Genomic DNA, 23,839 nt, shown 5'->3' with positions numbered 1-23,839 from the left:
CAATCCAGGTAGGCTCTTATGACGAGAGGAGCCTTAGCTAGGCGACAAAGAACCTCCTCTGCGTGTGCAGTTCAATCCCTGGCAACATCTCCAGGTGGGGCTGGGAATGACCCTTGTCTGAAAACCTGGAGAGCTGCTGCTAATCAGGGTACAAGGACTGAAGGTCTGACTCAGGAAAATGCAGCTTCCTGGGATATTTAGTTATTTTTTCTTCCTAAGCTCTAAATCCTCACCCATTTAAGCTGCTCTTCCTAAGACGATCTGCCCACCTGATTGTTTTCTTCCATTCCTTCTCCTTCAGATAGCGAGTTTATTTCGGTTTCCTTCAGAGAAAAATTCAGCAGCATTGCTCCTGCCTCTTGCCAATTTGCAAATAGTCAGGAAAAATATTAACATTTCCCTAGGAAATACCAAGCAATTCAGAGCTTGCCCATTATGGTACGGTTGGGCAAATACACAAGCTATCCCCGCTACAGCTATAGATGCAACCACATGCATTATCCATTGTCTCTGCTCCACCGCCGTTAATAAATTTAATATGCTTATATCTATTTTTCCGCTATAACTACACTACCCCCTCTCCTCCTCCTCCCCCAGCCAAGAGCACGATCGCTTTAAACTAGGTTATTGGCTGCCAGGAACTTAGACCGATTGGCAGGCCGGCATCATGCTTCTCTTGGGGGCAAAGCAGCTGTAATTCACCCCACAGCATCCTGGGAATTGTGCCTATTTATCTCTGGCAACTGTGAAGATGGTCTTGCATCATGGCTTTTACAATCACGGTGCTTTGTTTGGAAGACAATTACCTCCTCCTGGAAACGATTTTCCTACAGGCTACCCATAAAACGTCTCCCAAGGTCGAGGAAACAGAGACAAATTCTTAGAAGAGTAATCCGACTGTGAGTGGCAACAACTAAATGGAACCTCCATGGAGAGAGGCACTATATCTTTGATGCCTGGGTTCAGTCTCCAGGCATTTATCTGCACCCAGTACAAACCATATAGGCTGGTTGGCCTGGCATAGCCAGCAAAGGAGGTGGGCCAGCAGAGAAGAGGGGCAGGCATGGGATACACATGGGCATCGCCTGCCAGTTTGCTGCTCTTTCTCCCCCCTTCCCCAGGTTCTGCCAGAAGCAATAATTTCAGCTCCCTCCATGGGCAGGTTGGTCCTGCTCCAGCCCTGTGAGGTTCAATCTCCAACACAACCTGAAGGGAATGAACAAATGAATGAAATCACTCCTCATGCAGCAATGTGGCAGATCAAACCCTCCAGCAGTGACTGATAGGAAAGGGGCAAACCCAGAGCTGTGAATCATGCGGACACACAGCAGGGAGCTTCCTTGGCATGTGGACTCCTAGGAGCCTTTGATTTCTTGGCGCCCACTAGCCATTTCGACAGAGTGCATGTTTGGGGTATTACTGGAGTAACAGCCTTCCTGCATGGTTTTCAGTTATGCAGGGGGACATTCCAGATCCGGCTTATGAATTAACCATCCATCTGGTTACTAAATGACTGACAGATTACAGGCCCATCTGCTGCAGGAGTTGCTGCAATGCCCAGCCTAAGGGGGCAACAAGGGTCCCTGGAAAAAGGCAAGCCATCTTTTTTTAAATACCACCCGTCCACACCACAGCAGCAGGAAACCACCCATGACAAACACACAGCAGGGTCTGGCAGCCGCTGACATAGCCCTGAATCAAGGTAGTAATAGTGCAGCAGTTCCTCTCCGGTATTAGGGGGAATCTGACCATCACATTGCTGGATACAAGCAAGATGACCAACAGATACAATAAACAGAGGAACAGGTAAATGAAAACCCACCAAGGCATCAGGACAGTGCCAGGTGGGAAAGGGCACCAGAGCAAAGTCTGGCCTAAGCCCACCCCATTCCTGATGCACCACTCCCAAGCCTACCAGATATGTAGGAGCTAGACAAATAATGAAAATAATATTTCAGTTTATTTTGGGTCTATTCCATACACTCAGAGTGCCTGTTTTTTCAACATTTTACAATGTTAAGGGGGGGGGAGAGTGCTTTGGGAGAACCAAATGAGGCCAAATGAGCTCAAAAATGACATCTCGGACACTCTGGCCAGGAGGGAGGCAGATGTGGAATCTCAGCTCCTGGAACATGTCTCTTTTCTGAGCAACATGGAGGTTCCACTCAGTATGGCAAGCAGAAGCCGACAGGACAGTGTCTTTCACAAGGCTTTTGATTTCCTTCTGTAAAGACATCTTAAGCAACTGCTCACCATTACAACTTGCGGTAACAAGTTCCACATGTTAATTACATAATACAAACAAGTACCTGTACTTCCTTTTGCTAGTCTCAAACGGAACGATTTAGACCAGTGGTCTCCAAACCTTTTGGCCAGAGGGCCGCATCAAATATCTGGCATGGTGTTGGGGGCCGGAAAAAAAATTTAAATATAAAATTTATATAAACAAATTAGAGATAGAACTTAGAGGAGTGAATAAATGAATGAATGGGCTCATTCCTTCAAAGTCTGGCCCTTAGAACACCCTCCAGACGCAACCAGAGCACAGTTCCAGTCATGTTTGGCCAAGTGGGCCAGGGGCTTTCAGGAGACAAGAGGCTGGCTGTGGGCCGAATAGAGGCTTGCCGCAGGCCGCATCTGGCCCCTGGGCCAGGGTTTGGAAACCCCCGATTCAGACTTTTAGCATTACATGGAGAGAGACTCATTCACACCCTCTACACCAGGGGTATCCAAACTTTTTGGCAGGTGGGCCACATCATCTCTCCGACACTGTGTCAGGGGCAGGGAGGATTTAATTTACATTTCAAATTTCAATAAATTTACATAAATGAATATGTTAGAGATGGAACATATGAATGAATGAAGGTCTTGCAATAGCTCAAGGTCTATTAAAGGCCTTGGACAAAGCAAGGCTGGACTTTCCTTCACTGCCACTGCTGCATCACAGACGTGAAACAGCAAGCAGTGGAGGGAGCCCTCGTCCCACAGCTCATGAGAGAAGACGAACAGTCACCCTCACGCTGAGAGCAGTTGTGTTGGGCCAGCATGGGCTCCAGCAAATCTCTGGAGGGCCAGATGCTCATTGGAGACTGGGGGCTCCCCGTGGGCCAGACTGGGGGTCCCCAAGGGCTGCAAGTGGCCCCCGGGCCGGGGTTTGGACACCCCTGCTCTACACCATTCATAAGAAAAGCCTTGCTGGATCAGATCCATTACTTGTCTTGTTGTCTAAACAGCCCCAACCCGCTCAGCTTTTCATCTTAGGGAAGTCATCTCTCTCTCTCATATGCAAGAATCTACCCACTTCATTGCAATTGCCTTGAGGACCAAAATAACCCCCAAAAGCAAACTTCTTTTTGCAAAAGCAGCATGCCAGCTTCTAGTGCATGTTGGTTGCAAGGATTAGATAGAAAAAATGCATATGAAATTTTTAGAGCTGGATTGCCAGATGCACTGAAAAGCCCGAGATTCCCAAGGCAACACATGCCAATAGATATGACTACACTACTAACTCTTGAAAAATGGGGAATTGATCTTGGTTTTGGTGCACAGCCCAGCAGTAGCCCCAAATGGCTTGAGACTAACCTTTGCCTGAAGAAAAAAAGAACATATCTGGAGAAATTTTTGACAAACTAGCAACTTGAGAGGCACAGCAAAAGTGGCCTTTCTTTGCTTTCTTGCTCCCAACCCTGATCTCCATATTCTTAAATCCCACCCTGCAACTATGGGGACTGGAAACGTGTTCTTTTGATATATAAAGATCAACTACTGAAACTACTCAGGATTCTGAACAAGCACCCATAGGCAAGGGAGGGTACTTGGCCTCCTGATAGCTCACCCACCTCCCACTTTAGATAATCTACATCAGACCTTAGTAGACTCATCTGGTTCTCGTTGCCAGTTGCCTTGGATAGAAAGGAGTTTCGACTTGATCAAGCCAAAAAAAAAAAAAAGCTGCAATATCTTTTGAATTTAGGCAGATTAAAACCATGCCCAATTTCTTCATGAAAGACTTTGTTTAACAACAAGAATGCAAAACACAGGAATTCCAAGCGACATGAAATTCTACTCAGGAGACAGGCTTAATACAGTAAACAATTCAAAATATAGCCAAGGGGAAGATCTGCAAGCCTAAAATTCCTTTGCCGCTACCTAAGAACAAAAAGATGTCGCTTTCCTACAACTTAAGAAAATGAAGAATGGGGGAAGCGTCTCTCAGCTGCAGAAGGAGTGGGTGGAAACCAGCCTACTCCCAGCTTCAAACAGGCCAGCCCAAGGGGCAACAGTACCCAAAGTGCCATGAAAACAGCAGGAGCGCCCATCATTGCTGCCCCCCCCCCACCGTGCAGGAGGTGCACATGCACCCCAGATTCAATTTAGAAGTGGAGGAGGTAAGGCAATGACTACAGAGGTTGCCCCCCCTTTGCCAGCCTGCCCACCCATCTCCACCATGAACAGAAAAACAGCAGCTGTCTTCTTTCTGGGCAGGATCACCATCATTGAAACCCACCACTTCTGCCGCTGCCCCTCCCCCAGTTTACCTATTTTTTCCTCCTTGCTCTGCTACTGTAAGATTGGAAATGGTGCAGCAGAGCAGGGTGGAGAGGAGCAGTTCGGAGAAGCAGCAGTGGGGGTGCTTCTCATCTGTTTCAAATCAGACAGCAACAAAGCAATGGGGGAAGAGGTAAGGGGGCAAATGGAGCTAGGTTAGGCAGCTGCCGCGGGCCCATTTGCCCACCCGAAGGAGCCCACTTCATGTTGCCATCTGGCTGGGCCAGCCTCAACTTTAAAAAACTCTTACATAAAGCACATACACAAACTCATGAGTTGATGAAGCTCCAAAAGGGATACCGACGTCATCTCACAGGCCACAGGAACCACAAGTTTGGTCAAGCAATCCATCTGAATGTGGGGTGGGGGGGGTTCAGATTTCCATACTCTGTACTAGTGACAAAGCAAGGGAAGCGTTTACCACAAGTTGCTAAGCACACTTCAGGGATTTCAGAACTCAAAACCAAGAACCTTGCAAGGCCCAAGATCTGACATAATGGGCTTCTGCGAGCTTCTAGGGAAGGGCCATCGCTCAGCAAAAGAGCTCCAGTCTGCATGCAGAGATTCCAGGTTCAAAGCCTGGCAGCATCTCCAGCGCAGGCTGGGAAAGACCCTTGCCAGAAACCCTGAAGGCACCACTGAGTTGGACGGAGCAACTCAGCAGAAAGCAACTTCATATGCTCTAGCTTGGGTCTCACAACCCTGCACCAAATGGTATAAAAACATGACACAAACCCCACAACTAAAAGGCAGAATGAAGCCTCCGAACTGGCAAGGTGTACTATAAATACTCTAAGCCTAGCCTTCCACCCTTGTCTGATCAACAGAGTGGCCATTTCTGAATTTCAGGTCTGACTCTACCACAGAGATTCCAAGTTTGGAACTCAGTCAGGATTGAAGCAACCAGATCTTAACACTGACCTCCCTCTTATAACACAGGTTGGAAAAATGATCAAGGATATTACTGTGTCCAGTTAAGACAGGGGTGGGCAAACATTTTGGCGGGAGGGCCACATTATCTCTCTAACACATATAGGGACCGGGGGGGGGATTAATTTACATTTCAAATTTGAATAAATTTACATAAATACATTAGAGACATAACTTATATAAATGAACTAATTTTACTGAGCTTATTTAAAATAAACAAAAGAACTATAATAAGGGCATGTAGAACCACAGGAGAACTATGAACTGTTTGCAAAACACCTCTTGCACAGTGAACACATACAGACCAAGCCAGAAACACACGGAGACATAAGTTGCTCAGAAGCAATGGGGGGGGCGGGTTAAAACAATGCCCAGGGAAACACAGAAAACACATGCAGACTATAAAAGGCCTTGCTCTAACTCAGCCTGCAGTGGTTGTAGCCAGCAGTCGCGGGCTAGCATGGGCTCCAACAGTCTCCAATGGGCCAGGGGCTCATTGGAGTCTGGGGGCTCCCTGCGGGCTGGATTGGGGGACCCCAAGAGCCGCAAATGGCCCCCAGGCCGGGATTTGTCCACCCCGAGTTAAGAAAACAAACGTACTTAAGCCATGAGGGTGGCAAAATTCACATCAGGACCCCATGGAAGGAAGGCAAGGAACGTTTGGCTGTGGGAGACGGGTTCAGATTCAACCTCCACCCTGGTTTATCAACTGGCCTTTATGCGACCTGGGCGAGGAAAGAATGGCTCTCCCTTTGTTGTTGCCCTGCTGTCAGTCAACTGAAAACAGAGCTACCCTTTCTCAGGGGTCTCCCGAGAGGGTGAAATGAATTGGAAGCGCACCACCTCCTTTGGCTCAAGTTCAATTTCAAAAACAAGACAAGGAAGCGATAAGAAAAACGTTTTGGTTTCCAACCGCTTTCCTCAGGATGTGCAGGGAGGGAAGCAAACAGTTTTTCCACAGCCGTTAATTCCTCGGATCTCACTTTATATTTGCACTGCTATGCTGTTGCATATAATTACCATGGGAAGCGCCGCATTTCGTGGGCGCAGCTACATGTGACTTCCTCACATCTCTCTCTCTCCCCGTCCCCACCCCTCGCCAAAGAGGATGCGTTTCTAGGGAGGGTCATGCTCCAATTACTCATGGATCTCACAATAAATTCAAAGAGAGGGAGCTGTTTAGGTCATTGCCCTCAAAGAATGAGCTTGCCGGGTTTACAAATGAAGAGGAAAGAAAAAGAGAGACAGAAGGTGACAACACCCACCATCTCAACAATTAAGATGAAAATGTCACTACGGAGAACTGGCCCTAAAAGATCCAGAGCCTTCTCTGTTAGACGGCACTTTGCTGAAACTGCAGGCCTGAGCCACTGTTCTCCACTGATCATGTCCAGGTGAGACTAGCGCACTGTGCTCTATGGGGTGAAACTGGTTGGCAACCTTCAGTCTCGAAAGACTATGGTATAAGCCTACAGCACCCGGAATTCCCAGGCAGTCTCCCATCCAAGTACTAACCTGACTCTGCTTAGCTTCCGAAATCAGACAAGATCGGGAGATTAGTGTTCAGTACATGCTGCTGTTGAAAACATACGAAGCTTGAATTAGCACAGAACAACACCACCGCGACACTACACGTAGGGGTCAATAGTGAGGAGAGTGCAACACCCATTTTGCCCCAACTACCCTGGCTTCCCATGTCTTTCCAGGCCCAGAAAGTGCTGGTCTAGCCTTCAGAGTCTTAACCAATCTGGGACCTTGTAGCCTGACGGATTAACTACTCCCATGCCAACCTCCCACACCAACCTGCCCAGTGATCAGAGATACAGCTGGCAGGTGCCAAAATCAGGCTTTTTCTGGCAGTAATTCCACAGCTGTGGAAATCCCTCCCTTGGGGAGATCTAAATTGCCTTTTTGCTCATGCTTTTCCCAAAAAAACTAAAACCCTTTGGAAAGGTCCTTCTACATGTTGCAATCTTGACTATGCCGTGTATTTTACTATTGCTCATAGAATTCTTATTTTGAGTGTGTTATTCAGTTATTTTAATTTTCTAACCATTTTGCTTTTTTAGGAAGACAGTTAAAAATAATGTAAACACACAAGTGGAGATTTGTGATAATTTGCAAATACAGTTGTCCGGATTTGGGAAAGAGAGATCAATTCCCATTCATACAGCCACATCACACAAATACACACATGGGTACACTCAGTTTGTCATCTGACTTCAGTTGTGACCGCACCGCCTCCCTCTTTCTCTGCACCCTTTCCCACTAACAGCTCCTTCTGCCACTAGGGTTGGTGGTCAGGTTTTTTTTTTTATAAAGCTTCCGAACAGGTAGAATGTTTAACATTCCAGAGCATCTGGAATAAACTCTTTTTAACATTCCAGCAGCTGAGCAATAGGAAGGGAGGACATTTCAATCTACTGCAGACAGAACTCTTAGAGGCAATTAATAGGAAGGCTGCATTCACTTCATGGGTCTGCCCCCTACTTTTGTTGAGCTTATTTGACGAGAGGCAGTGGGGATTCAGCACAAGTGTACATGGAAAATACAAACACATATCTCACAATTAGAGCCTTTTCCAGTTTCAGAGGCACTGACCTACACACGTAGCCTACATGTATAGGGTGTCCCCTGATACATGTATAGCAGAATGTTCTGTGCTGCTTGCAACAAGAACATAAGAACAGCCCCACTGGATCAGGTCATAGGTTCATCTAGTCCAGCTTCCTGTATCTCATAGTGGCCCACCAAATGCTTCAGGGAGCACACAAGACAACAAGAGACCTGCATCCTGGTGCCATTCCTTGCATCTGGCATTCTGAGGTAACCCACTTCTAAAGTCAGGAGGTTGCGCAGTCCACAAGTGATGGACTTTTCCTCCAGAAATGTGTCCAATCCTCTTTTAAAGGCGTCCAGGCCAGATGCCATCACCACATCCTGTGGCAAAAACCCATCACGTACGGAACGCCTTTCTCCATAGCAGAGAAGAGGAGGTCTCTGCACACTTTGGGTTAGAGAGAGAGAGAGAGAGAGAGAGAGAGAGAGAGAGAGAGAGAGAGAGCACACGCACATGTTTGATTTAAAGGCCCTGAAGAAATGATTAGATGTATTATACACCTCCAATCCTTTCAATCTCCGACAATGCCACAAGAAAGCCGCGTTAAGTACTTTCTGAAATAATTTTTTATGTTCAACACAAGAAGCTGCATCTGGGCTGACCATCAGTCCACCAGATTTCAGCCAGATGTCAATGCACATGGTGAAACTGTAGCCTTCCTGGAACTGGGGGGGGGGGGGTGGTTAGGGAAAAAACACAGCTGAGGAATGTTACCTTCCATGCGCCAACCCCCAATCTTCAGACACTGGCATAATTCATTCAAGGAAGAGAAAGAAAGACAGGGCATGTACATACAGAGTGTTTTGTTTCTAAGTGAGTGCTTCCCAAACTTCTGACAAACCCCTTCTTTTTGAATTAAAACTGGAGACACATGCCACTCTCATTCCTGAAAAATACAAGTGTAAAGGATTGCTTATCTCAGAGCAACACATTCCCTATGTTTTTGAATGCCACTGTTCTAGGGTTGCTTCCTTTCAAAGAAGAACAGCAACTCATACAGAGATGCAATGGGCGGCCTTGGTTGAAAGACACCCAGCTCTGCTGCATCTCTGCATTAGTGACTGGCTGAGTCAACCAAAAAGCAGCAGTATTTCCCACCCACAGTGGAATCTGATGGGAAGGAGGTAAGGACAGAACAAGAAATCACACAGAGACATAGCAAGAAACCTCCTCTCTGGGACTCAAGGGATTGTTTTCACACAATACACTAAGCAGTGTGTCCAGCACACAATTTGAGAATGGCTGTTCCAAGCAAAGCTAAAGGGCATATGGGAACTGAAGTTCTAGGGTGCCTATTTGCAAGAATTTGTACAGCAACTGAAAATTTTATTTAACCTGGGAACGGAGGCCAAATTATGCAACTTTCTGGCATACCACAACAGATTACAAAGCACCAGTTCCAACAAGTTCTTATTTAATTGGTTGTGTGTGTTAGCTTAGCAGTCAAACCTGGAACTGTATTCCTCTGCACCTAAAAAATAACACAGAAAAGTTCTGAACCCAGACAATCAAATTTCTGTGCCAAAATAATGCAGAATTTTGCCATATTTACATGTCATACAAATCAAGCAACTTTATTTTACAGAAGTTATTCTACATTTTTGCACTGCATGAACTCTGATGAGCTCTGCATGAACAGGGAACCACCTTTCCATGACTACTGACTCCCCCCTCCCCAAATTAGATTGTTGAAGCTAGGGAAGGAAGGAACCAGGACTGGATTTTAATGCATCAGGATTGGGAACTTGGCTCAGGAATTGGGTGTCCAGTCTATTATTAAAAATATTTATATGCTGCTTTTCATCAGAAGAGTTCACAAAGCAGCTTACAAAATCAAATAATGAAAGGCTAGATACTAGAATTAAGCATCTACTTTCAAGTGCCCCACACCTGAATTCTGAGTGTATGTTTCCCCACTCTACCCCCCAACCAGCATTTTGTACCTGACTCTCCTACAGGGACCAAGGAATGAATGAAAGGAGATCAAACAAGTTTGCTACCTGCCCAGTCTATACATGGTAGACTATATACCCTGCCACCCCCATCAAAGAGGAGCAGCTGTATTCCTTTGTCTGTAAACCATAAGGGAGAATTTTCCAATGGCACAAACCTCTTTTTCATACTAGTTAGGATCAGATAAAAATAAAGGGTCAGGCCGCGTCACTCAAGAATTTTAATCCTTTGCCTCTTGTTAGTTCGAACTGGTTGGAATTTCGTCCCCTTGCTGGGAAGAAAGAGATTGGCATTCCTTTTGACCATAGTTGCTTCCCACCACCCTTTAAAAAAAGATATGTAAAAAAAAAAACCCCATCAAGTTCAGAAAATCAACACTTGTATTGGTTTAAACTGATAGGCCAGGGGGCTGGGCTGGGGAGACATACAGCTTAAAAGTCTTGTTTCCATGGGGGGGGGGGGGAGAGAGAAACACACACCAAAAGGGATGGTAGAAACCATTACGACAGGGATAACCAATTCCAGGAACTGCAGCAAAGTTTCTTTGATCATCCTATTTCATAAGGAAGGTGAATAGCAATCATGTAACCCAGAGGTTCCTCAAAGTGTGCACTTCACACCCCAGTGTGAACATTCACAGGGGTACCATACACCACTGTGCAACCTCTTCTTCTCAGCTCTCTGGGCCAACACTGCGCAAAATCTTGTAAGAATAGCATGAGATCTTGCGCAGTGTCAGCCCGGTGAGCCAGGAAGAAGGGGCTGCATGGTGCACTTCTGAGTGCAAAGGGTGCCATGGCCCCAGTGAGTTTAGGAACCACTGATGTAGCCCACTATAAGACCTTGGGATAGGCCAAGTCACTGATATGGTCACCCGTGCAAGAAAAAATTATCCCCTGGCAATCAAGTATGAAAACCTATGTGGTGTAGTTATTTCAGTGCTGGACTAGTTTGAGCGAGACCTGGGTTCAGATCCCACCTTAGCCATGAAACTCACTTGGTGACCTGGGTCCAGTGACTAGTTCTCAGCTCAGTCTACTTGATTGCATGGACAAGATGGGGAGAGAAAAGAGGGGAACCACATGCAAATATCACCCTGAGCTCCTTAGAGAAAGGGCAGGATGTACTAAAACTATGGTTTTCTCTGTACCTTTTAGACCACAAATGACTAAAGGAGGCCAAATTACACATTGCTAGGCTCTGGGGAGATTCAGATTAAAACCATGGGGTGGAAGGAAAGTCCCCCCAACATGGTCACATTTTCTTCAAACCCCAAGTTGCTACTGAGTAAAGAAAGGCCAAACTTGTTATTAATATAACAAGTATTTTAACTCCAAGATAGACACGTTGGGAGTCATTAAAAGGCTGTGAACTTATTGGCAAGGCTGGGGCAAGCAATGAAGCTAAAGGCATAACTTTCTTAGGATTAAGGGAGCAATAATCCAGTCCCCTATGCCAGTAATATTTTAAACCACCCTCTCCCCTTTATGCTAAACTAAGTAGAACAACATCTGCGTAACATCTGGATAAGAGCAGCCAAGCCTTGGCTCCTGGTTTTCTGAAACCCACAGCGCTCCAATGCTTCTGGAACCAACACCTGGTCACCAACAGGTGAACCTTTCCCAGGTACTTAATCCTGGAAAAGGGGGGGGGGGAGAGGCAAAGATCATAAGAGGTGACCAACAGGTTGCTACTTCACCTTGCCATAGTTCAACCTCAGCTGCCCTTTCAAGAATGTGATTTTACCCCTTTCCTTTCTATTTGTATAACTTCCAAACCTCCACAATTGTGGCCACTAAGTTATTAACCGCTTAGCGCCAAGAAATCTCTTCCCAATGACCACATCTGTGAACAAGAAGAAGGCAAAAGACCACCCACCTTACTCCATCCCTTAGCCCTCCAAATGGTTCAGCTGCTAAGGACAACTGGACAACTATTCAGTGGTAGCACCAGGTTGTCAGGGTCGCAAGACAAGGTCTTGCACTGGGTTGCCAAGGGCATTCCTTACCTCCCCAGGGCATTCCTTACCTCCTATCTCCCCCACCTTAAGCAGTGCACTGGGTACAACTGCTACCATTAGTACAGAGGTCTCAGAGGTCAGACTGGCCAGGTGAGCGCCCAATGAGTATAGACCCCGGCACCACCATCACTACCACTGGCTCTCCAGCGTAACTGACCAGCGTAACTGACCAGCCATTTTCAACCACTGTGATGTGGCACACTGGTGTGCCATGAATGGTCTGCAGGTGTGCCACGGGAGTTTGGAGGAGGGTCATTTAGTAGTAGGGCCATGGGGGATATCAGCCCCCCTCCAACAGCACGGTGTGCCTTGTCAATTGTCAAAAAGCCGATGGTGTGCCTTGACAATTTTAATACCTTGTCAGTGCGCCATGAGATGGAAAAGGTTGAAAATCACTGCTCTAGACTGTAGAGTGACACAGACTCTAGAGCAGCCATTTTCAACCACTGTGCCGTGGCACACTGATGTGCCGCGAATGGTCCCCAAGTGTGCCGCGTGAATTTGGGAGAGGGTCATTTATCAATAGAACCATTAGGGGATGTGAGCCCCCATTGACAGCACAGTGTGCCTTGTCAACTGTCAAAAAGCTGTTGGTGTGCCTTCACCATTTTAGTGCCTTGCCAGTGTGCCGCAAGATGAAAAAGGTTGAAAATCACTGCTCTACGGAGTAGAGAAGTCGAGTGTGCAAGGCTGTGACACACTCAGAAATCATGTACTCAGAAATTTATCAGAACTTGTAAGCTGAAGCATGAAAAATCCGCTTGCCATTTCTGCATTCCTCCCAACCCAGTACAATGCAAGACCCTGGCTTCTCCTCTTCCTTCCACCCCCCAGTCCTCTGCATGCCAGTCAAGTAGGGGGTAACCCCAAACCAAGGTCAACCCATATGCATTCACCCCTCATCATTTATCTCTTTCTTGAGATCTTCCACCCAATAGCATTGGTTGTGTAAGCAGAAAAATATTCTGAACCTTTGCAATAGGTGAGCTTGCACTGATCTGAGCAGGGAGCCATGAAATTCATAGCAGAGCAGCAGTTGCAAGAAAAAGCTAGCACACTGGGAAAAGGTTCTAGTTCAGCCCTCTCCTGCTGTGCTAGCCTTCTACTTGCAAGGAGTTATGTGTGATTATTTAACTCTTGGGAGCATGCAAAAATATGATTCCCCCACTGGCAGTCTGAAACAGAACAGACCCAATCTTCTTCTCCAGAGGATCAAATCCACATATGCCACAGTTTATAAATCCTTTGCTTAGAAACCCTGAAATCCAGTGTAACTGTCAGGTTATAAAGATTATAGATTGGCCTCTTATCTACAGATTAAGAGCATATTTGAAACGCAGTCACATCTATACAGGGATCGGAAACGTGCAATCCAGCCCGTGATTACTTTGCACACTGCAGGAAAACAAACAAACCCAAACCACACCGAGATTTCTGGAAGCCACATTTTTAAAAGATTCCCTCATGCCTTTTTATTGCCCTGCTTGCAGAATGGAAAGGAGGTGAGCAAGGCCAAGATGTAAAGTTCATTGCAACTTCTACTGATGGCGCTAGAACTTAACACATGGGGCAAGAGAGCCCGCCAGGTCCAAATTTCAACCTTCTTACAGGGAAATAAGTGAGAATCACCAAGCCTGCCTAAAATCCAGACCCGTTAAACATTATTCATTTCAGTTATTGACCACCAGTCACCTCATACAAGATGACAGCAAAAGAAGAGCACTGGCAGATCAATTCAACACCTGTTGCTGGTTTAGACAATGTAAAAACAACTTGTGAAACTCACTGCCACAAGATGTAGCAATGCCCCCCCCTTTTCAATAAAGGAGGCAAATTCATGGATCAATTGCTATTAGCCAAGGTATCTAAAATGGAACCACCAACACACAGAGGCAGAATACCATTAATTACTAGATAATGGAGGCAGAACAGGCAAAAGCAGCCACTTTCATGCCCAACTTGGGAGTTCCCCAGGGTCACTAGGGAAACACTACACAGTACTAGATGAGCTTTTGGTCCAATCCAGCAGGGTTCTTATTTTGTTTTAAGTAACCAGGTTCCATTAGTGCCAATGAGTGGGGGGGCCAGTCAGGAGGAGGAGCTCAATCAAAAACTTTATTATGTGTGGAGCCCCCTCCTCTCTAGAGCTACACCAAGCATTCAACTGAATATGCAATACACCCTGTCCAGCAGAGGATGGGAAGACAGAGACCCTCAGATGCAAAGACCAGTACAACATTTAAACAGAAGTCCAACAGCAGATTCTTCAGGCATAATGTCAGCTCAGCTTCACAAGGTGCATGACAAACATACATTCTAACAAGTTTCTCCAAGCTTCAGGTGACCTGCTTGCTTTTTAAAATAATCAAACACACACATGCCTCTACTTTCACCCATTTGTGTATTTTTCACTTTTCCTTTAGAAAAACAGAACAGAAGCCACATTTTCAAAATAGTCGCAAAACTGCTCCAAGTATCCGTGACATCGCAGATGTTAGCCAACTGCCACCTTCCACGGTCAGCTTTTCACTACACACCTGCCGAACTGTTTCTCCCTCTTCCTCCCCTCACAGAGCAAACCTCCGGGGAAGAAAAATAAATTGATATGGAATGCAGGAAGAGAATTTCCAAGGCGCTCACCATTATATACTAGTTTAGCCAGAGATTCTGGGCAGCCAAGATTCCACCAGATGCATGCGAGCAGGGGCAGCAAGCAAGTTCCCTGTTCAGAACAGCGCAAGCTTTAGCATGTCACCCACTGCAGAGAGCTGAAGTGACATGAAAAAACCTCTCATCACTCCACGCAGAAAAGCCCAAGCACATTCCCAACAGTCAAGCGCAAGCATGCGCCCCAGAAAAAGGAATCTCACAATAGAGAGAGCGGCAGGGTGCCACATTCACCTGCTCGATGGTTTTCAAAGCAGATTATCTTCCAATTCAATCTGAAAGGAACAAATTTTCCTTTGCTGCTACAACACTTAAGCCAAACTTGGGCAGCAACTTGGGCGTGTGCCCTCCCAACACCGAACTCCATCGTCTCAATTTTCATTACAGCCCAATCTTCCTGACAGTTTTGAGTAACTACTATCTTTCTGTTACACATGGTAAGCACGATGGCAGCACATCAATAATTATTGTTCAGAGTGAATTAACTGCTACCTTTTCTTGAACCAATTGAAGTTCAGAATGGGATGTGCTCGCTTTTGAGCTGCACAGAACGATCCCTTGTGCTCCATTTTGGGAGCACAAGCAAAAAAGACATCTAGTTACACAGAGACATGCTAGGAATCTCAGACAGTTTAAAGAAATATGTGAAGTTTGAAAGTGTACATCAGTGTTTAACAAACATCCAATAAATCAGGTATATCCCCCTCCACCTGAACCAAAAACTCAAGGCACATTTCACTTACTATGGCTGCAATCCTAACCACACTTTCCTAAGAGTAAGCCCCCATTGAACAAAATAGGACTTACTTCTGAGTAGACCTGGTTAGGCTTGTGCCCTAAATCTTCTAGGGCAGTGTTTCTCAGCCAGAGGTTCAGGTACCACCAGTGGTACTTCAGATGGTATCTGGTGGTACTCGTGGGATCCCTGGACACCGGCAGCCCAGAAGCCAGACCAGGAACGTGACACAGCAAAAAGCGACAGGAGGCTTGGCTCAGTGGGCAGAGCTCCAAACCATGATTTTCTGTGCTTGAAAAAGCTCTCTTGTCCACCGTGAGCCTCTTACTGGCGTCTGTTGCTTTGCATCTGGCCTCCCAACCCAGAAGTAACTGGCGATGGTGTCATCACCAGTTACTTCCAGTGGTACTTCAAATAGGTGGACCGTGTGAAGTGGTTCGGCGGAGGACAAACCGTGAGAAACACTGTTCTAGGCTGAGGTCTCCAAACTGGAAACTGCCGTGTCCCAAAAAAGACCTCCCCGATCCAAGTGGCACTTACCATTCTGCCACGGGGGTCACATTTCTTTCAAGCCGATCTGGGCACAGGGATGCAGAACGGTAAGTGTTGCTCATGGGGGGATTTTTCCAAATGCCGGATCTGGTTTGGAGAACCCTGTTCTAGGGCCTCAGAGAATCCCACCCTCATTTCTCTGCATGGTTCACTGACCCTAGCCATGCTCTGATCAGAAGACGACAAGTCAGGAAGAAAGATGTAACAGGGTGGGTTAACTTCCTACGTCTCTGAAAGGCTAATTCGAATACAGCTGAGCATTGGAGACACTCTAGCCCACCACACTTCCTCTTCCACAGTACTTTGTTTCCCCACCTTTTCAAATCGTGGAAGTAGAAAGAAGCGAAGTGATGGAGGCTGGCACACAGTTGGGTAAAGGGCAGAGAGGAGTCTGAATTTGGCATGCTGCCTCAAATGTCAGAAGGTCCTTGGCTGGCCTCGCTAGGACCAACAAGATTATACGCTTCTAATCTTTTCATGAAAAAAACTTTAAAAGACATTTGATCAAAGAGGAAAACACACCAGGCAATTCTTTGGCATTAAACTTCTCTTGAGAACATATGGCACATCTTAGAATTTCACCAGCTTGCACATAAAAACCAGAGACACCCATCACAGTTGGCCCAAAGAACGAGACAGAACAGATCCTTTAGTTTGAAAAGTTGGACGGGCCACATCTGGTTCAAACATGCCCAGATCTTCTAAGTTGCATTAGCATTAAAGTACACCAAGTTCGTATTTTAAACACCAGTTAATTGATCTGCATGGAAGAAATTAACAGCCAGCAAACAGCTCTCCAGAATCTCAAAACCACCACAACCGCTCCCATTGTGGTTCTGTTGGGGGGAGCCTTTTCTCACCAATATGCATTTTTTGTACATTTTTATTTTATTTTATCCAAAGCCACAGGCTGGTGGCAGCACTTTTAAACACCTTAATTTAGCAGCAAAACCAGACTTGTTTAGATTACCACTAAACTCTGGTTAAGAAAATCTGAGCACAATACAGCAGCGGCCTCCAAAGTGGAGACCACCATGTGCTGGTAATACCATCCCTGGAGCAGATGGAGCTTACCGTTCTGCCAGGGGGTCTGTCTTCCATGCTGAAGATCGCCCCTGACCTTCGTGCCAGCACCCCATGCATGCCTGGAAATCCGGGCATGAAACCAGCTGGGGCAAAAGAACCCAGAAGCAGCTGGCAAATGCAAAGGTCGGGGTGATCTGTGGTATGAACAGGAGCCTCCCCTGTGGAACTGCAGGGGAGGGATAAGGCAGGGCGCCAGACCCTGCCTGCGGGCCGGAGTCTGGAGAGCCCTGCTCTTACAATGTAGAGTCTACTCACTTACCTGGCTGTAAGGGATCTTAACAGGACATACTGTATTTTTAAGTAGCTATAAATTGGTTGCCTAAACTCAATTTAGCTGCAAGCATTCTGCAATTAGGCAAAAGCAGCACAAGAGTCCAGACTGGAAATAGAATTCAGCTTCTTAGATTTCTTTTTTTAAATCAAATCAATAGAACTTACGGTGCAAACAAATGCTTGATTTAAGCAACTACTACCCACAAGACAGAGAGGTCTCTAGGGGGGGTAGGATGCAAGCACTTTCCTTGTCCCCCCCTCTGTGACAAACAAAATGCCAAATACAATTGTGCAAAGCTGAATTATGAAAAATAAGACAAATCGAATGTGTTTAATTCTCAGTTAGCCACCTCTAATTATGAGAGGGTTCAAACTGACACACTGAGAGCACAAGCCTATGCATGTCTACTCAACAGTAAGTCCAATTAAATTTAAGTGGGCTTACTCCCAGGAAAGTGGGTATAGGATTGCAGCCTTATTCGCTCACATGTGCAGTAAGTGAGGCACAACACATTAAACACATCTTGGCAAAGAAACCCTCAAAACCAACAAGCCACAGCTTTATTTTTGAACATCTCCACCTGCCTCTATTACTCCTTGGGTCCTGAAGACAAAAAGAAAACAGTTTTTGCAACACGACCCTTCTTGGTGGTGGCCCCAAAGTACTTCTCTATCACAAAGTAGGCGACTATACAAGCCTGAAGAATTTGGACTCAGTTATGCCTGAGGGACAGAGTCCCTTCCCGCTACAGAAATTAATTGCCCCTCCAGAGGTGGGAATGCTAACTTTTTGCTATATAGCTTTATTAAACAGTGAATACCTAGTGTAGCACGCTGGCTCTGAGTTGCACCTTACAGGAATGCACGCTTTAAAAGCACTAAACAAATAATATGTCAACTATGACTGCGAACCCTCAGCCGCACAGGTTATCAACATTTTTTTCTCTGCCATCAAGGTTGCGTACAGACAGGCATTTTGGTTAACTTCACTCATCTGATGGATCAGTCCTAACCCACCAAAAGCTGAATGCAGAATAAACGTATTCGCCTGTAGTCCACACATTGAGAAGCTCCTGCCCAAGAGTTCCGTGAAACCCAGAAGCTTACACATTCCACCACTAACTCAAGTTGGTTTGAAAAGAATGAAAAGCCAGGCACACTCTGCATGTGCCCAGCTCAAAAAAGGCTTCATTTCTCTCCCATGCACAGTCCGCTACCAGGGTGCAATCGGTAGAATCAGAAGAAACCTACAAGCAACCTTTATGTAAACCTCAGGGCTGGCCCATATGTGAGGCTGACTAAGGTGTCTGCCTCAGGAAGTCTGACAGACAGAGATGAGATTCAGCCCACGTTTCCTCCGTTTCAAATCCAGAGAGCAGGAAGTGAAACCACATTGGCATAGGACTGGCACACTGCTGAGGAAGGTGGCAGTGGTATTTGATGCTGCCTCAGACACTGGAAGGTCTTGGGGTCTGTTCTGGTGATTCCTAACCAAATTTCTGAAAGAAAAGTCACAACACTCTCACACAACTCAGCTTAAACAAAGCAGGAAACAATCTCTTCTCCTTTTTCTGCCCCCAACATGTCAAAATGACCACACACAGGTTTGTGTCAGCAGGCTACTAAGATTCTTTTACGGGCCTGTCACTTTGGTGGGCTTGTTTGTGAGGCAAGGGCAATGTCAGCCACACAGTAAACCCCCCTGCACCAAACCTAGAATGTGATGCGCTACCACAAGGGCCCAGCTGTATGCTATCCAGGCTGGTTCACACAAATGTAACCAACCATATTCTTGTATGTAGAATATTTTGCTTTCAGATAAGGAAAGAGCTTGGGTCCTCTCAAAGTGTGTCACCAACACGAAAGGGGAATTCAGAGATGTGTATTTAACCCCCCACTGGGTGCACACTGCCAGTTTTAAAATCAGAATCACCTCCAGCATAAATCACACGTAACCCAGACAAACCTCCTGGAAGACACAGAAGCGATAATCAGCAGACAATTGCCTGGGAATGCATTTAGACCCACATTGTCATCAGGCGGACTCACAAGAAGAAAGGGCCAAGGTTTCAGAGGTAACAAAAGAAATCATATGATTTTTTTTAAAATCTACTTCTTACAAACCTATGCAACACTTCACCCCTTCCACCCCAATTCTCCAAATAAATACTTGGAATTTTTTTTTCAGGAAAATAGGCCTCAACTCCAAATAAAAGCATTTTTCCTCTCTTCCTGGGGTAATCCATCAAAATCGGGATCTCACATGGGGTTGAACTTCTGAATACAATGGAGATACAATACAATACAATACCACCACAATGGAGAGAGGGAGGGTTAGACAGTAGGAACATGAAAGAACCAAGAAAGGAAGAGAAGAAGAGGAGGAGAAAGATTTGGGACAGACACAGTGTCATCTTCTTGTACTGGCCAAAAAATACACCAGGTCTTGAAAAGGTGTGTTAGACTTGCCAATTTAGGGCCCAATCCCATCCAACTTTCCAGCTCCAATGTAGCCACAATGCAGCCCCGTAGTAAGGGAACACATGTTTCCACACCTTGAGAATGCCCCACTGACTGCCCCTCCACCATAGGATGCAGTGCACACACTATTGGCACAACTGCACCAGCACTGGAAAATTGGATAGGATTGGGCCCTTACTAAAGCTGGAATCCAGAGTGGAGTTTAAACTGGATTAACTCCTCTGTATAAGAAGGAATGGTTCTGCTGAACATCTCCTATGGACTTAAAGGGAGGTTTTTGAGAATCCTGGACTGAAGAAGGAAAGAGAAGCGATTTTGAGCCTATATTTATGAACTGCCTACCCCGTTCATAAATAAATAGATTTGCTTTTCAAAGCAGGGGCAGAAACAGAAATACCCGTTTGTTCTAAATATACATTCACTAACCCAAATCTTAGAAATCAGTACAAAAACTATTAGAAAGGATCCTTTTTTTGTTTTGCTTGCACTGTTCTGGTGGGATTCCGGCCCCCACCCCAGCAAGACATGTGTGCATTTTACTCTATTTTACTCCAGATTGATTTTAAAACATTGCAAGAGCCACTGAAGGAGCCAGTTTGGGGTCAGCAGTAGGATAGGGGGAGAGGGGAAAAAAAAATTCCAGTTAACAGTACGTTTACTCAAAAGAGAGCCTCACTATGTTCAACAGGGCTTAGAGCCCAATCCTATGCCTGTCTAATCAGAAGCAGTCTTATTAAAGTCAGTGGGGCTTACTCCCAGGTAAGCGTGGATAGGATTGAAGCCTGAAAGCCCAATCTTATGCCTGTCTACTCAGAAGCAAGTTTCATTACAGTCAGTGGGGCTTGCTTCCAGGTAAGTGTGGCTAGGACTGCAGCCTTACTCCAAAAAAGAAAAGCTTTAAGCTCCCATCCTATCCACTTCCTTGCCTGGGAGTAAGTCCCACTGACCCTAACGGGGCTTACTTCTGAGTAGACACGGTCAGGCGTGGGCACTCTGGAGGGCGAAAGAGGGCTACAAACCACTTTGTGTGGGGGGGACGGGCAGGACTGAGCGAGCCTCCCCCTCGCCAGCCGACCTTTAAGCACGGCTGGCGGCCACCTCTGCTGCTTCCCAGCCCCGGTAGGGGGCGGGAGATCTGGCCCGGGGGCGCACGTGCCACCCTGGGGGGTCCAGGGGAGGGCCGGGGCTGGGGGTGCCTGGGTCCCCCCTCTCCTCCCGGGCGCAGCGCCAGCCCACCTTCCTGCGCTTGTCGGCGAAGGGCAGCGCCGGCCAGGGCATGGCCCGCGTCGCCTCCTGCCAGCGCTGCTGGTCCTGCTCCGCCGACACGAAGACGATCTCCAGGCGCTGCTGCTGCTGCTCCGCGGCCGCTCCGGCGCCCGCCGCCGAGTCCTGGGCCGGCTGGAAGCGCGCGTAAAAGGCGGCCAGGTTGGCTGCCAGCTGCGCGCAGGGGCCGCCCCCGCTGCTGCCGCTGCCTCCGCCGCAGTAGCCGAAGTAGAGCCCCACCAGGGACACCCCCCGCGCCAGCAGCGCCGCCGTGGGCACCTGCGAGCCGTCGGGCGCCGCCAGCGCCTCGCCCAGCAGCTCCGCCAGCGCCGGCGCGCACGGGGAAGACATGCTGGAGAGCAGAGCCGCACTCCGCCGCCGCAGCCCGCCCGGCCCAGCCCAGCCCGGCCCAGCCGCCGCCAGCGGGCGCTCCCGCCCGGCCCTCTCCCCCGCGTGGCGCTCGTCCCCCGATCCGCCCCCAGCGCAGACGCCGCCCCGGAGCCGCCTCCCGCAACAGCTCTCCTCCGGCAGTCCCAGCCGGGGCGTGTCTACTCAGAAGTAAGTCCCAGCACAGTCAACGGGGCTTACTCCCAAGTCAGTGTGGCTAGGATTGCAGCCTGACAGCCCAATCCTAGGCATCTCTACTCAGAAGTAAGTCCCAGCACAGTCAACGGGGCTTACTCCCAAGTCAGTGTGGCTAGGATTGCAGCCTGACAGCCCAACCCTAGGCATCTCTACTCAGAAGTAAGTCCCAGCACAGTCAACGGGGCTTACTCCCAAGTCAGTGTGGCTAGGATTGCAGCCTGACAGCCCAATCCTAGGCATCTCTACTCAGAAGTAAGTCCCAGCACAGTCAACGGGGCTTACTCCCAAGTCAGTGTGGCTAGGATTGCAGCCTGACAGCCCAATCCTAGGCATCTCTACTCAGAAGTAAGTCCCAGCACAGTCAACGGGGCTTACTCCCAAGTCAGTGTGGCTAGGATTGCAGCCTGACAGCCCAATCCTAGGCATCTCTACTCAGAAGTAAGTCCCAGCACAGTCAACGGGGCTTACTCCCAAATCAGTGTGGGTAGGATTGCAGCCTGACAGCCCAATCCTAGGCATCTCTACTCCGAAGTAAATCCCAGCATAGGAAATGGGGCTTACTCCCAAGTCACTGTGGATAGGATTGCAGTCTTGGAACCAAATGTCTACTCAGAAGTCCCATAAAAGTAAATGGGGCTTACTCCCAAATCAACATGGGTAGGATTGCAGCCTTAGAACCCAGTCCTAGGCATGTCTACTCAGAAATAAGTCCCATCAGAGTAAATGGGGCTTACTCCCAAGTCAGAGTGGGTAGGATTGCAGCCTTACAGTCAAATCTTAGGCATGTCTACTCAGAAGTAAGTCCCAGCATAGGAAATGGGGCTTACTCCCAAGTCAAAGTGGATAGGATTGCAACCTTAGAACACAATGTCTACTCAGAAGTAAGTCCCAGCATAGGAAATAGGGCTTACTCCCAAATCAGCATGGATAGTACAACTGCAACTAGTGCAGAATTCAGCGGCCCCTGTGGTTACTTGTCAGTCCGCTTCTCCAGCGGCTGCATTGGCTCCCCATTCGTTTCCGGGCCCAATTCAAGGTGCTGGTTTTGACCTTTAAAGCCCTATACTGCTCTGGGCCAGTGTATCTTAGAGATCGCCTACTCCCATACAATCTGGCTCGTCCTCTTAGGTCATCAGAGAAGGACTTTTTAGAAGTGCAGCCATCTAGGGAGGTACGTGGGGCGGTGGCAAGAAATAGGGCCTTCTCAGTAGTGGCACCAAAGCTATGGAACTCCCTTCCCCTTGACTTAAGAATGGCTCCCTCTCTTGAGACCTTTCAGCGAGGCCTGAAGACCCTTCTGTTTAAACAAGCCTTCTGAGTTCTTGGCCTTTTTAACATCTTTTTTAACATCTTTTAATATTTTTTACTGGCCTGATTCTTTTATGATTTGCTGCTGCTCTGTGCTCTTTTTACCTATTTTTTATCTGATTGCTGTTTTTATGACATGTGCTAATATGTTTTTATTTGTTTTAAATTATGTTTTTTAATCTGTTGTAAGCCGCCTTGTCCCTTCGGGGAGAAAGGCAGGGTAAAAATAAAGTTATTAATTATTAATTATTATTATTATTATTATAGGATTGCAGCCTTAGGACACAATCCTATGCATGTCTATTCAGAAGTAAGGCCTATTGTGTTCAATGGGGCTTACTCATAGGAAAGTGTGGAAAGGATTGCAGCCTTAGAGCCCAATCCTATCCACACTTTCCTAGGAGTAAGTCCCATTAGATTCAATGGGGTAGATTAGATTACTTCTGAGTAGACATGCATAGGCTTGGGCTGCCAGTCCTTGCAAGGTGGGCATTGTGAGCCTTTCCCAATATACATATACATAACACCAATATACATAACACCTTGGACGACCAACTTTTTCCAATGGCCCCACCTTTGTATTTGGAAGCCTCTGGGGCAGGGGCCTGTGGTTGAACTGTAGCAAGCACCATGTCCAAAAGGAGGTGGTGTCTGTTAAGAATGGGAGCTGAAATGTAGGCACAGCCATCCCTTTCTTTTGCTAAATCTGCAAAGGCTAACCTGGTCCCATTATTTTTCTTGTAAAAACAAAATTTCACCCCCACTTACTAATCTTTTCTCCACCTTTTTTTTCTTATGCACTCGCTGGAGTAGCCCA

General features: G+C 47.0%; 1 protein-coding gene across 1 annotated transcript in view; it reads right to left on the bottom strand.

The window, feature by feature from the left end:
• NXN (nucleoredoxin) overlaps nucleotides 1-21,495 on the bottom strand; it is an 89,157-nt gene extending 67,662 nt beyond the window's left edge. The window contains exon 1 of the mRNA XM_066635748.1: nucleotides 21,103-21,495. Coding sequence (XP_066491845.1) covers nucleotides 21,103-21,480 — 378 coding nt within the window. The 5' untranslated portion in view covers nucleotides 21,481-21,495. The remainder of the gene's footprint in view (nucleotides 1-21,102) is intronic.
• Nucleotides 21,496-23,839: the final 2,344 nt, after the last annotated feature.

This window comes from Tiliqua scincoides, chromosome 8 (genome assembly GCF_035046505.1).
Source record: "Tiliqua scincoides isolate rTilSci1 chromosome 8, rTilSci1.hap2, whole genome shotgun sequence".
Lineage (NCBI taxonomy): Eukaryota > Metazoa > Chordata > Lepidosauria > Squamata > Scincidae > Tiliqua > Tiliqua scincoides.
This window is presented reverse-complemented; position numbering and strand designations above follow the sequence as displayed.